The sequence below is a fragment of the Drosophila mojavensis genome, unplaced genomic scaffold (genome assembly GCF_018153725.1).
Source record: "Drosophila mojavensis isolate 15081-1352.22 unplaced genomic scaffold, ASM1815372v1 contig_136, whole genome shotgun sequence".
In the NCBI taxonomy this organism is placed as follows: Eukaryota; Metazoa; Arthropoda; class Insecta; order Diptera; family Drosophilidae; genus Drosophila; species Drosophila mojavensis.
In genome coordinates this window covers 24,800,453-24,814,922 of record NW_025318667.1, presented here as the reverse complement: position 1 = coordinate 24,814,922, position 14,470 = coordinate 24,800,453, and the positions used below count along the sequence as shown (strand labels likewise).

Genomic DNA, 14,470 nt, shown 5'->3' with positions numbered 1-14,470 from the left:
GCGATTGCAGCAGCTCGCTGGAAAAATATTTGCACGTCGCATATTTAGTTAGCATAATTTGCTCTCTAATTCTCACTGACAGTTTAAGAATGTGACTGGTTCGCTGCAGCAACTGCTGTCGCTGCCTTTGTTGTTGTTGTTGTTGTTGTTGTTGTTCGTCATTGTCAACACTGTTTTCATTTTTTTTTTCTTTATTATCTCATTTTTAGATTGGCACATTGCATATTATTTATAAGTGCAACTAGCCGAGTCCCAGCCAATCAGCGGCAGCCAGCTCCAATTACACCCACCAGCCCCCAGCGGGGGCGCCGCCTGGCGGCCAAACCCCGCACTAGCAGTCTGCACTGCCACTAATTAACGGTTGCGCTCAAACATCGCCTGTTGTCACATGCTAAACGAGTCTATATGGAGCGATCGATCCATGCATTATAGTCCATATATCATGTCAGCGTTCAGTTTCAGCCAACATTTCAAATTTAGCATAAGATCGACTTCTACACAAACTATCAATTAACTAGCTCATGAGGCGCTTGCTCTACAAGATCTTTATTCCTCCATGTCTTCATTTAAATATGGGTTATTTGTCTTGGAATGTGATTTGCATCCCAGTTGCTCTATTATTAACCAAAGTACAAACGTTGAATCATCTGTCTAGCTTGATCTATATGCAATATGTTGTCAATATGGTGGAAATTTATAGTGGAATTCAATTAGAATTTTGAAAAATATAAAAGTAAGTTTTATTGAAGTTATATTTCATGAATTTATAATTCAAGTGAATCAAATTATATTCAACTTTAATGAAAAACATTTCTTAGTGAAACATACAGTTGAGCCTCAATAATTTGTACCCTTCTAGATCGAAAATCGCGATAAATCGAAAAAAAAATTCTATGCCCTTGAAAGAAAGACGCTATCAATAATTCTCGATAATTTGACTTTCCTTGTAAATCGAGAAAAAAATTTATCCCCGTTTCGAATTATCGGAATTCTACTGTATGAGACTTTTCTATTAGAAATATCACAATATTAAATTGAAATACTATAAAAACAATCCATTCTGAGCAGAAGTTCTATATGAAGTCAACTCCGTTCCCCATGTCTACAGAGATCTTTGAACTTACGGTATTATCTATGAAATCGGGTAACAGATGAATGCCCAGTTTAAATGATCTATTTATGTCATTTAGCTCGAAAACTACAGATATCATCTCATACAATACCAATTACTATACAATATATATACTATATACAACTATTATTCTAGCGCATTAAACTGTCTGACTTATTCATAGAGAAAATTCTCCCCCAGCAATGTCATTTACCATTTGTCAACTTTAGCTGAAATATTTGTCCTCAACATTTGTGAATCTCCACATGGATTATCTACTCATTTTGATCAGCTAAATGGATACGTCATAAGATTTCGGATTTCGGATTCGGATGGCAAATGCATTTCCGTTCCACTTGGCTCCAAATGGGCTCGACTTACCTTTGGATCTTAAGATATCACAGAATGGTTGTTTTGCATTTGCTGAAACGGCAACACTTGTTTGTGATCTTGTTGTTGTTGTTATAGTTGTAGTTGTGATTGTGATTGTTGTTGCAAATACCAGCAACAATTTGTTAGCTGATTTTCTCGCCTCTCCTCAGGTCTTGTCTTCAATGTGCCTTTGTTCGTTCTAATTGCTTCTGGCTATAGACAGATTCGCGTCTGTTGTCGCTGTTGTTGCGGTTGTTGTTGTTTCCCTTGGGTAAATTAGATGAATTTCAGGCAGCCTTTTAGACGCTTTTCAATGCAGCTGTCACTCTTGGCCAACACTTGTTGCTGCTGCTCTACATATTGCATAGGCAGCGGCAACAACAACAACATGACGCAGCCCAGCGTCAATTGGGGGCACTGCACAGAAAAAGAGATGGCAAAGAAAACAACGATTATAATATGGGATTTGATATATACTATAATGCAATTTCAGGGAACTATATGGAAAATGGTAAATTATATATGCAAGTATGTATAACATTAGAGACAGGGAAAAGGACTGCTCTCGAGCTAGTGGAGGACTAGAACCACTCGGTAATTCGGATGATGTGACATGAGCCAAATCATGTAAGATATTCATAAAATTTTCAGATCATTTCCTTGATATTAGAAATATCTACTTAATATATTCATGTAAGTTAAAAAAAATGCATCCAATCTCTTCACCAGAAATTAGCCGAGGCCCTTAATTCTTCCTTTAAATGGTGCGCAAATAGATTTCGTGTATGGAAAACACAGAAATAGTTGTATGCATAGTTTGATATGTTGTAAGTATATAGAAATCGGTTAGACGGAACAGCCGAACGGTAAACGCAATTAGCAAGTAGAACAGCGAAACGTAATGAAGCGGCGCGAAGGTTTTTATGGCCAATTACTGCTGGACTGGTTGAGGTCCGGGCAGCACCAGCAGCAGCAGCTCGATGCCATTGAAATGGAACGTAGAGCCGCGTAAAGAAAAAGCCAACAATTATATTAGCTGAAAATGTTGAAATGGAATTGCTTAAAGTGCGTAATTAGCATTTTAATGAGTGCTTAATTAAGAGATTTATAAACGGTAGCAGACAACTCCCAGGCCACGTCGAGTCGCACCAGCCGCGCCTAGCAGACCTATCAAGGCTGATTCGGGTCTAGGTCTGGGCAATGGCATTGCAATCGGTTCTACCTCATTGTAAGCCTCATCGGCAGAGGTAGAGGTGGTGGTAGAGGCAGAGGCAGAGGTAGAGGCCGAGAGACATCGTCATGCAGTTGCAGGCGAAAGGCGAAAGGCGGAAATTGTTCGACTCAATGAGCGCACGCTTCAGGAATTAACCAAAAATTGCAAAATCTGCGAGGGGCAGGGGGAGGGAGGAGTGCAGTGGAGGGGTTAAATCTACCCATTTCCACATACTCCACTGGATCATCCCGAGCAGCTGCTGGGAGAGTGTGTGACAATGCATTTGGATATGTGAAAATGTGGATATTTTGGCTCTTTTATAGTTTCTCGATACAAGCGGAGCTCGCACAGTTGGCCAACACTTGACGCCCAGTTAATTGCTTGCAACACACACTGCCACACACGCACACACACACACACACACACTGGAATGGCCTACACATTTTTCTAGCTGTTTGCTTGCTCAGTACATCAAAATTACATTAGTTAGGCGCAAAGTCAACTGAACAGATACTCGTATATATACATATGTATATGTCTATATATATGTATCTATATATGTATAGACAGCGATGTACTACTCGCCAGCTTAGTCGACCCATATTTATATGTCAGCTCGCATCGGGTTTCGGTGTCGATGTGTTAATTAGTTTACTTTTCCTTGCCTCACTCTGCGCTGTTCACTCTTACCGCTTCTCTCTGCTCTCTGCTCTCTTCTCTCTTCTCTCTAGTCGGGCCACTCTTTGGCAACTGTTTTCATAATGATCGCAATGGCTTTCCGAGCTGAGAGCGCATGGGAATGTTTACACATGGCGCGTTTCCTCAAGCACGACCTTATCCACGGTAGTTTAAATACGATCCATAATTATGGCATTTTAAGCATTTAGCATTAGTTTCTTAGTTTGCTATACAAATTGGCTGGAATTTGAGAAGTTGTAGGTATAAAACAATCATGGAACTACTCCAAAATAATTGGCAATAAAAACGAATATCAAATAAGTATAAAATAGAAGAAAACAACTTTTTGTTTCATATTTATATATGATGTTCTATGGGAGCTGCAGCAGCATGAAGATATTACATACAACTCTTAAATATTATAATAGCTACATATTATAATAGCTCTTGTTTATACACGTGCTCTTCTTTCGTAAACAGTTGCAATTCCTTTACATATGTCTATATACTGGGTGTCTAATAGGATATATAACAGACAATTTGAATGACTCAGAACTGTTTCTAAATTAGGTTCTTTAAAAATTTAAATCTTCATTTAAATCATTTTCAATTTATTTTGAAAAAAAAGGAGAATTGAAAAAGTAGAGCTGTACGACACTTAAAAGAATAGCCCCTTCGCTGAAAACGCCTTTAAGAGTTGCTCGGTTACTTCTCAAATCTGTAGTACAATAAGAGCTTTGACAAATGCTCAATGTTCGTATTACCCCATGCAATGATACTTAAACTATGAACTCCTGGGCCGCACCCTCTGTGACTCCATAAACCACATCTTTGGCTTTAGAAGGGTTAGTGTGACTCCAAGCACATGAACCGTTTTCCTGGCTATGGAATACCTGAAATCACAGTCCATGCGGTCTACAAATCAGATGCATTTCGTAGACTTTATACGGTGCCGTTATCAACGCCTCTACCGGGATATCTCAGCTGAAAGACTTTAACGCCAAGCCGAGTCGTGACTATCTAAGCAGACGGGCGGCGTAGCCCCAAATTGCAACTGTCAAGACAAAGCAAACAAGATCGACCCGCGCAAAAGCAGCAGCTGTCGTTGCCCTTGATATGATCCAAAGGCCTTGGCGCTTGCCTAAAGCTGGAGCAGGGGACAGAGTTTGGCTGGACGATGAGCGAGTCGAAAGACAAATTTGTTGTCGATGCGCTAAAGCGAAGTTTAAATGGAAATTTGAGTGCTTTCCGCTAACCAAGTGCTACACATCAGCAACAACAACAGCAACGATAAAAGCAACTCCATTATGCATGAAACACCGGCTCGATCAAAGCGCCAAAGACATCAATAAAATGATTGCAGAGGCAGCCAAAAGTTTGTCGGTGATTAAACAATGATCGTAAAGAGACAAAAACAATTATGGCCCAGGGGCGGCAAGAGGGCTGCCAGGCGAGACAGGCAGCCAGGTAGCACCGCCAGGTAGTCGACGTCATGCTGTCGGACGGTACGTGAGGTCGACAAATGTTTTACGCGAGATGCCAAATGAATGAATTGAATAAATTGAATGAGCGAATGCAGCCGAGAAGCAAATGAATCGATGCTGACTGCTGCACTACGAATGGAAGCCGCAAGCGTGAGATTGTGCGAGCGGAACTCGTAAATCAATGTTGTTGTTGTTGTTGTTGTTGCTAGTGTTGCTGTTGCTCTTCGCTGCCGTTTGCTGCTGATGATTGTCGTCATCTGCCGCTGTCCGGCCTAACTAACTGATCATCACCAGGCGCTAAAACGTTCGATAAGCGTCAAAACGTTTGACTCTTTGATTAATCGACTTGCCTGGAGAGTGTGAAGCGGAGTGGAGTGGAGTGGGGTGGAGTGGGGTGGAGTGGAGTGGGGAGCTGGCGAGTGGAGCTGCCGCTGTCTGTGGCTGCCACTTGGGGCATTAATTGGGCGCAAGCTGTAAATTCGACTAACGTTTAATTGACGAACGGCTCGTCCGATCGTGCCACACGCATCTGTTGCCAACAGTTGCCACATGCAACTGCCCCAGCAACAGCAACAACAACAACTTAGGGAAATTGCAACACCATTTGGCCAAGCTCTCCGCACAGTCCGATATCCGGTTGACTTCGAATTGTTGTTGAACAACTTATTAAATCATTTTTCTGCATATTTCGTTGCACTTTTTTTTCTCGTGCAATTGCCAACAAAAATAAAACCTCTCAGAAAATAAAAAACAAAACACAAATCAACAACAACAACAAGAAAATTGGGGGTAAAAATCAAGCCACAATAATAAGTAAATAATAATATTGAGTAAATTCAAATGCAACGGAAATGGCAACTCGCGCGCTCTGTGCGAACTGTCGTATTCAGTTCTATATGGATCTGAGTGGATTGTATATGTCTTAAGACAACGCTCCCAGCTGCTTAAGTATACATCAGTCTAATGAATGAATGCATTTTTCACACACTTCGTCATATAGGGCAGAATTCTTTAGAATATTATCTAGTTCTAGATTTGTCATGCACTCAGTTATATAGAGTGAAATCTATAGAATATGATCTATAATCTAAGAACCAAGCAATGAGTAACTACATACGAGCAGTAATTATTAAACTCCTTATATACTACTAATGTAAAGAGAGCTTTTTTATAGATCTATATATAGTTATTCCTCCATTCGTCTTCTCATATGATTCGCAATCTTTCAAGTATTTGCTGCAGCTTAAGTGGCAATTGAATTCTGCAAAAAATATCAGATTTCATGTGCTATCGATCTGGCATTATTATATTATAGGAGCAAACTTATACGCTTAGAGCGCCTTCCGGGTAGGACGGCGGTCCCTTGCGTCCCGGAAGTTCAAACTATCGAGAATTATCGAGAACGAATTGCGTTCAAGAGAAAATAACTTTTTTCGATTTATCGCGATTTTCGATTTAGAGGGGTACAAATTATCGAGACTCAACACTATTAAAATATTATATGCATTCAATATCTTTCTGGCAGAGGAGCGCAGTTGATATTACTATTACTCATACGAAACCTACTCAAGTCAGCTCCCTGGTCAAAGCAAATCTCCTCGTAATTCTAACTTGCACTTTCGACCACTTTCTACAAATTCTGAAAACTGAAACTGAATATGACATTGCTTTAGTAGTATAAAAGAAAATCTTACCGGTTTCACTATTTTGCGCATAGCGACCACTGACCTAAAGTTCTATAGGTGAAAACGCTTTAATTTAGAGCAGCTTTCACGCCGGATCGACCTGTTGCACCTGAAAGTGTCTGAGCCGACGACACCTGACACCAGCTCGAGCTCAGCTCATCGTGAATTGAAACCTTGAGACCTTGACAATGCGAAGAGTTCAGAGTTATGTAGCAGCAGCGGGTGCAAGATCAGGACCTGAAATCTACATACGTATTTCCATGCATGCGCCATTCCAGGTTCTCATGGGCAGTACTCGACCTCGGTCGCTAGCTGAGCGGAGCAGCATTTCTCATGGGTTTTCACCTGCGACTTTTTGCACGTTCCCATGCACCTTTACACTTGGCGCTGGGGCGTGCAAGTTAACGCGCCACGCCCACCAACTCCAATTGTTTGCGGAGTATGTCGAGAAAGTTTTTGTTTTCATTTTCATTTTCAGTTTGCTTTTTTCTGCTTCTGATTTTTTTTTTTTTTTTTTTTTCAATTCATTTTCAGCTGGAATTACGCTCGAAAGAGTCAAAGAACTGGCAAAAATGCGCATTGACTTGCGGCAGTTGGCTGTGCGATATTTTACAGCACTTAAATAGTGTTGCCCAACGACCGCAAGTCAAAACACATTTGGCAGCCTGAACGACACAATTTGCCATTTTATTGAGATTTCCCTAAACAAAGGGAAGTCGCTGTCATTGGGATCGCTTGAAGTGGGTAAAGGTGCTCTGGCCGGAGGTACGAAAGGTGTCTTCTGCTTCTTCTTGGAAATTTTGTGCAAAGTTTATGAAGTCTTTGCGATGCTGAATATGCCAACAAAATCACAGTTGAGACTCAACTTTATCGCCAACAAAAGAGCTTAGAGTTCCCCCTGAACAGTTCATTCAATCAGTCTAGTTTATAGCTGAGAAACATTCATAGAAGCGATATATATGTATAAATATATATACTATTTACATACATATATATACCTGAACAGTTTACACTTGACTTAAAAATTGTACAGCTCCATGGCGCTCAATCTCTCTAGACTCTGTATGCATTGAATATTCGGTCTCTACCCAATAATGCGTACTACTTGGAAAAGCTAAGAAAAACGTCTTTCAGAATTCGAACTCAGCATTTCACTGCCTCAACATATTTTGATTACCTCGAGCAAAAAAGTTGTTTAAAAAATACAGTTAAGTCACAATATCGAGTTCCGAGAAACTTTCTTCATTGTCATTCTCATTCTGAGCAAACGATGTCCTTCAATCATTTCTATGGCCGAGTGAATCTTATTTTATATACATATAATCCTTCCACACTCAAACTGCATTTTGAAATTAACCTAATTAACCTTAATTAATTAGTATATAATATCCATGCTGTTCTATCCAGTATAATTACCCAATTCCCAGATTATATCACATATATTAATTAAAATATTTACATGCATCTATTTACGTCTATCAAACAGAAATTGATGAGCTTTGGCTGATTAGTATCTTCACGTTGCTTTATCCCTTGACAGTGTTGTAAAATGTCCTGACTTCAGTGTTGTGTATTGTGTGTGTACATGCTGAGCTCTCAAATCAATTTGCTTCGACTAAAACCAAATCAAATAGGCAGCGACTCGCTGGAAAAGTTTTCACTTGCAAACAACTTTTCGATAAATGTAAAAAAAAAATGAAATCCAGATAAGAAAACATCTAAAAAAAATCACACTCATAAATACTCAAAGCCATATTAGTGTCAAATTGAACAACACGCTGCCCGTCCTCTGGGCAACTGTCGCATTTTAATCGAAGCCATCGATTCAAGCTCTGCAAACTCCGGGTGCCATTTGTCAAAATCATCAAAGAAGTCTTCAAAGCAGACGCATTTCCCCCACCAATTGAAGCCATGAATCGCGTTCCCTTAGAGACCAGAGACGGTTTCCTCATACGCATCGATTTCGCATTGCTGCGCCGCTCGAAAGTCATGCAGGAAATGTGCCAGCACAGCGCCGGCGACGGGCCACAGCAGGAGCTGACGGTTGCCCTCGATCACGATATTCTGCTCAAGATTCTGCTCTGGATGGAGTTCCACAAGGACGACGAGGAGCCCGACTGGGTGAAAATGAAGGAGGAGCCAGCCGACTTGGAGCGCCACATATGCGACTGGGACAAGGAGTTCCTACGCGACAAACTGTCCACCGTGCGGGCAATCATGAGCGGCGCCGACTACCTGGACATACCCTGGCTGGTGAAGCTCTGCGCCCGCAAGCTGCGCCTGCGCGGCCCGCCCGAGCTGTATATGCTCGCTCTAAGCGCCATATCACCAATCGATTAGTTACTTTAGTCCGTGTCGACACTGTATGTATGTATATTGTATATATATGTATATTGTATGTACATATATTGTATATATGTTGTATATGCCATGTTACAAATATACTATACTCTGTATATTGTTACTCATTAAAGAAACGTATTCACAACAGCCACAGTCTACACAGAGCTCAATATTTGTCTCGAATTGAATGCGTTGATTGCGGGATCAAGAGGCCAGAATTCAATTTCCAATTGGCCAAGTCTCCTTCGAGCCCAGCTCTGAAATTTGTGCAGTATTTGAGGCACTTTTAATGAATTTTTCGCGTGCTGCGCATTCATTTCCATACATTTTCTTGTTGCGTTGCGCGTTTTGACATACCCTTACAGGCAGAGGCATACTCGATCTATCAGAACTCTTGCAACATATTATTATAAAGGATGTGAGAGCAGCTGGGAATTATTGTTAAGCATAGGTGAAGTAGGATTCATGAAAGCTCAAGTGTTTTGAGAGAAGAATTAAGGTATTTTACAGTAAGTAATATTATATAATATAATAATATATATATAATAATAATAATGTTTAATATATAATGGAATTTAGTAAAAAGTTTGCTCAGTCGCATCTCCTCAAGAATTTTATACATAATACAACGTGATATTGTAGAGTAACTGTTTGCACTGAGAGTAGGAGGAGATGTTACTCAAGTTGGCAGCACTCTTCTTGCTATACTCAAATTGGCACTCCACAGAGAGACGAACATAACTGTGGCTGCACGACAGTTGAGTGCGAATGAGATGGCATGCTGGCCCCTTGTGAAACCAATGTGATGTTCATTGTGAATGCACATAGAAAACTGTTCAGCATGGAGGGCAGCTAAATTGTAGAAGCGCATCACATAATATAGTTGGCTCCACTTGATTTATACTTGATACTTGATTTAATAAATCCTACCAGCCTTTCTATATATGAAAAACATTTGTGGTCTGTGTAAAGAGTGTTGAAGCTTCGTGATTTTCATTTTCTTGTTGTTTTTGCAGTTTTCCTGTTGTTGCTTTTCATTTGATTTTGCTGTTTGCGCCGCTGTTGAACGCCTTTGTCAACGATTTATGCGAGTGAGTGCAGTGTTGTTATTGTCCGCTCACACGCATGCGCAACACCAACAACAACAACAACACCAACAACAAAGACAACACCAGCAACAACAACAAGAGTGATTTGCAATTTTCAGTAGATGGCAAAAAATAGTATTTGGAATTTGTTGACTTCTTCATTTGCATTTCGTCGTAATACGAATGCAATTTTATTGCATTGGCCATTGAGCAAATGACCAAATGGCAGCTGGGCCCATAGAGACATAGCTTGGTCGAGTACTCTAATTAAATCGCATTAATTGCACAGCAGCCATTGCACTCAATTGCGGCAATTGTGAGAACCAATGGAATCGAAATCGAAATCGGAACACGGAATACGGAATTCGGAATTTGGTATATGGAATGCGAAGTGCGACGATTGCACAATAAATTGCCGGCAATTTGTCGACTCTCATTATGCATTCGATTCGAGCTCGAATCTCAATTTCAATTTCAATCTGGTTTCGAATTCGAGCACTGAAAGCGCGGCCAGACAAATTGAAGCCATTCATTCGCTCGCCTCGAAACGTGCCGAGAGAAGCCGTCGAAGGCAAGCCGAAGCCTTCATTAGCATTTGCTTCGTCTGATCGCTTATTCAGAACTGTTCTGAATGCATAATGCATTATTCGTATAATTCGTTATGATTTTTAAATATGCTGTCACTCGCACTCTATTAGAGCTTATATTGTAATGAGCTATGGCTTGATTGAGTCATTGCCATTTCGATATCCTTTTCACTATATTTCTTTCATTGCAAATGGGAGTTTTGGGTATATTGGTTTTGTTGAAATGTGTGTAACAGACAAAGAGAGGCGTGGCACACCTCTTAAACTGCTTTAAGCCTAATCAGGTCAATGAGCTGAGTCCATCCTTCACTCCGTATGCTTAAACGCGTAGATTCCAGAAACTATGTATGCAGATATGTATGTATGTATATAAGATAAACTTGCTTTTCTTGTAGATCTCTAGTATCCAGCGCAGATCGAGTTTGCTTTAAATAGTTTTTTTTGCGTTTTTATATTATTGAAAATATATTTGTTTATTTTCTTATACCCTGAATCCATTTAAAATGGAAAGTCATTTCTTTCTCTCTCCCTCTCTCATTCTCTCTCTCTCATTTTCTCTCTCTTTCTCTCTCCCTCTCATCACACTTTTAATTAGTTTAGAGCTTACAAGGGCCCGTAGTTTGTTTTTAACTCCTGGTTGAAATAATGTGTGAGCCACTGTATAAGTCAGCTGACCAGCTATAACAACCCTGTTCAAATAGCCAAAGTGCCATCTCATTTTCACTCAACAATACCCGGCAGCACGTTCAGCAATAGCTATCTATCTCTCTCTCTCTAAGAAATTGCACTTGCACAATTGTAAGTTAGGAAATTTAGACAACCGATTCCTCCCCCAACATTATATTTGCGTTCCGATATATACATATGTATATTATATCATTATTTATTAGTTTAAAAGAAACCTTGGCTTGCGGTGCACACTTGAAGTCTTTTCATACCAGGCGGACAATGTGCCCAAAAGTGATGGAAGAAGAAGCAGAAAACTGTATTCCGATCCAAGCAGCGGCTCTTTCGATCCAAGAGCACTCCCACTGCCTTGCTTGGCCCTTCCCAGCGGTAGTCGTTGGCCCAAATTGAAAGCTGATGCTTCGCCAACGCAGTTCAAGTTCGTGCAAATTGTTTATGGTAAACAGACAGACAATGAAGCTAATCAAAGCAAGTGAACAGCCCCCAATGAAGTCGCAAATTCTTGTATAGACTTGGGTATTATTTTTATTTATTTTTTTTTTTTTTTTTTTTTTTTTTTTTTAGGGGGGCCTTCGCCTTTTATTTTGGCAGCTGTAGTTGAAAAGCGAACAACCGCAACACGAACCGCAAGAGCGAAAAGCGGCAACAGCCACAGCAAATGAAAATGAATTTGTTGCAGATAACGATGCCCATGATGATGATGATGATGATGACGACTCAATGCTGGCAATGTGAATGATGATGATGCGCGTGCCGAGGCGCCATTTGCCGTTTGGCCAACCAAAGCGATCTCTGCGCAAATTTGTTAACGCTTCCGGCCAGGCCAACAGACTCCAGTCAAGACTTCAGCTGGAGCTGTGGCTGTGGCTGTGGCTGTGGCGCTGACTGGCCAAGCCACCTGCCCACCAATCCACCTGCCAAACAAACGTGCTACTGTAACAACAACAACAACAACAATTGCATTTAGCCTTTTGATAAGTTTTAGACATTCACTTCGCCTTCTCGTTCAATGCCAAAGAAAAACGCGTCATAATTTCCGCGCCGCTTTTCACAAAGCCAAACTAAGCCGAAGAAGAAGCAGAAGAAGCATAAAAAAAACAAAAACAAAAACACATTGAATTTCAAGTTTGGACTCGACTTTGATTTGAATGGCAGCGGGTGAAAGATGAGATTGCATTTTATGCATGGCTATGTCCATGCAAACACATACATAGATTCACATATGATCATGATCGAGCCATGGCCATGATTACGAAGCCGAACTCCTGACATAATAGGAAACTCCTTATATGCTGCATATATACACATAAATGTATGTATATATATGTATGTATGTATGTGTATATTTATATGTCACTTTCGATTTAGCTGAAAGCAATTACAAAAGCAACTCAGACACAACTCAACTGAACTGCCCGGAAGCCGTGCCCAAATGTCCGTTGCTCTCTGATCTCTGGGCTGGGCAAATGGAGCAAAACGAAAATGAAATCGAAAAAAAAAACAAGTAAGAAAGCTCTAGTCGAGACTGCTCGACTACGAGATCCCCTGAACCCTTGGAGCAATAGATATTTCAATACTTTTTCGCGACTTTCAGCTTACACAAGAAACACGCACACACACACACACACGCACGTACGCACACACAGGTATACATACACACACACGCATACAGACACACATACACACACACACACGCATACAGACACAAACGCATACACACACACACATACACACACACATACACATACAAGCAACCACGCATAAACACGCATGGGCTGCAGTGTGCGCTTACTATGAGAACTTAATTGTTTAATAACTTTTTTTATGGACGTACGATCTTCATGAAACTTTTAGATTATGATTATAACATGAATATGCATGTAATTGCCAAAGCACAAGTCTCTAGTATTTGAAATACGCTTTTTACAAAAGTGAGGGTGAGGGGGTGAATTTAGAGGTGGGGGGTAAATTTTAACAAAAACCGAAATTGTATAAATTGCATATAAGCATACATTAAAAATTTGGAGACTCTAGCAATAAAGGTGTAGAAGATATAATTTTATAACTGGGTTTCGATAAGGTTTTTTATCGATAAAAAAAGATCGAGATGAGTTATCGATTTTTAATGATAAACTTGATATGCGCGCTGTAATTACGGACATTTTAAAAAAAATTTGAAGTCTCTAGCTCTTATATCTTCTGAAATCGACGCGTTCATACATACGGACAGACGGACAGACGGACAGACAGACGGACAGGGCCAAATCAACTCAGCTCGTCACCCTGATCAAGAATATATATACTTTGTGGGGTCTGCCACGCCTCCTTCTCCCTGTTACATACATTTCAACAAAACCATTATACCCTGATTTCCCATTGAAAATGGGTTCAGGGTATAAAAAGATAACGTTGTCGGGCATCCAGTTTGGTTAGAACGACACGGCTAGACCCCTTAATTATGGCCAATAAATATTAGCTGCCAAAAGTGCAATAAAGCAGCGGCAAAACGGCTATAAAGCCAAGCTAAAACACAAACCGTAACAAGCCGCTCAGTCCCAGCCGAACTTCGACTCGGTCGCCGTCTGCATATGGGATTGGCCATATATCATGGCAGTTAATTGCACTCGATTGTGGCAAGAGGTTCGCATTGAAGTTCCACCACACACACACACACAAACCACTCGAACATGCTAAAGAAGCACACGCACGCAGTGCGCACAGTGCTTCGATTCCATGCAGAACATGGCGAAAATGTTGACCTTAGCTGATCTAACCATATAAAATGTGGGAATGTTAAAACTAAGCGCAGGATTATACATATATCAAATATATATTACAATGTTAATACATATTTTCAAATATGCCACGCCCCACAAATTGGGAGTATGAAGGTAGTGGAGACTGATGTACAAAACCAATAGACAATGTTGATCCTATAGCCAAGCATATATAGTTAATAATATTATAATTAGTTATTATTTATATAAATCTTGTTTTTAATATACAGCCGTCTCAATCTTCAATATTGCTCAACGGACTCTCACATCTATCATATGAGTCTGAAGTTCTGTTAACATCCGTTGACAAATATTTCTGCTTAACAGTCTTTAAAGTTAAGAGCGCAGTTAGGGCTGCTGTTATCCACAATTTGTATAATTGAGAGAACTTTTTCTACGATAAATGATAACTTTAACCCTTTAATTTACTCTTTCTACTACGTCA

The 14,470-nt window shown here is 40.3% G+C and overlaps 2 protein-coding genes across 3 annotated transcripts in view; one reads left to right on the top strand and one right to left on the bottom strand.

Annotated features, from left to right (window-relative positions):
• LOC6584638 (arginine-glutamic acid dipeptide repeats protein) overlaps positions 1-14,470 on the bottom strand; it is a 57,184-nt gene that overhangs the window by 19,333 nt on the left and 23,381 nt on the right. For both annotated transcript variants that reach the window (XM_032732305.2, XM_002010246.4), the window contains exon 2: positions 1,493-1,900. The gene's annotated coding sequence lies outside the window, so the exon portion shown is untranslated. The remainder of the gene's footprint in view (positions 1-1,492; positions 1,901-14,470) is intronic.
• Positions 8,123-9,033, top strand: LOC6584637 (S-phase kinase-associated protein 1). Its single transcript, XM_002010245.4, has one exon. It carries the CDS (start codon positions 8,455-8,457, stop codon positions 8,881-8,883), a length of 429 nt encoding a protein of 142 aa, XP_002010281.1. The 5' UTR covers positions 8,123-8,454; the 3' UTR covers positions 8,884-9,033.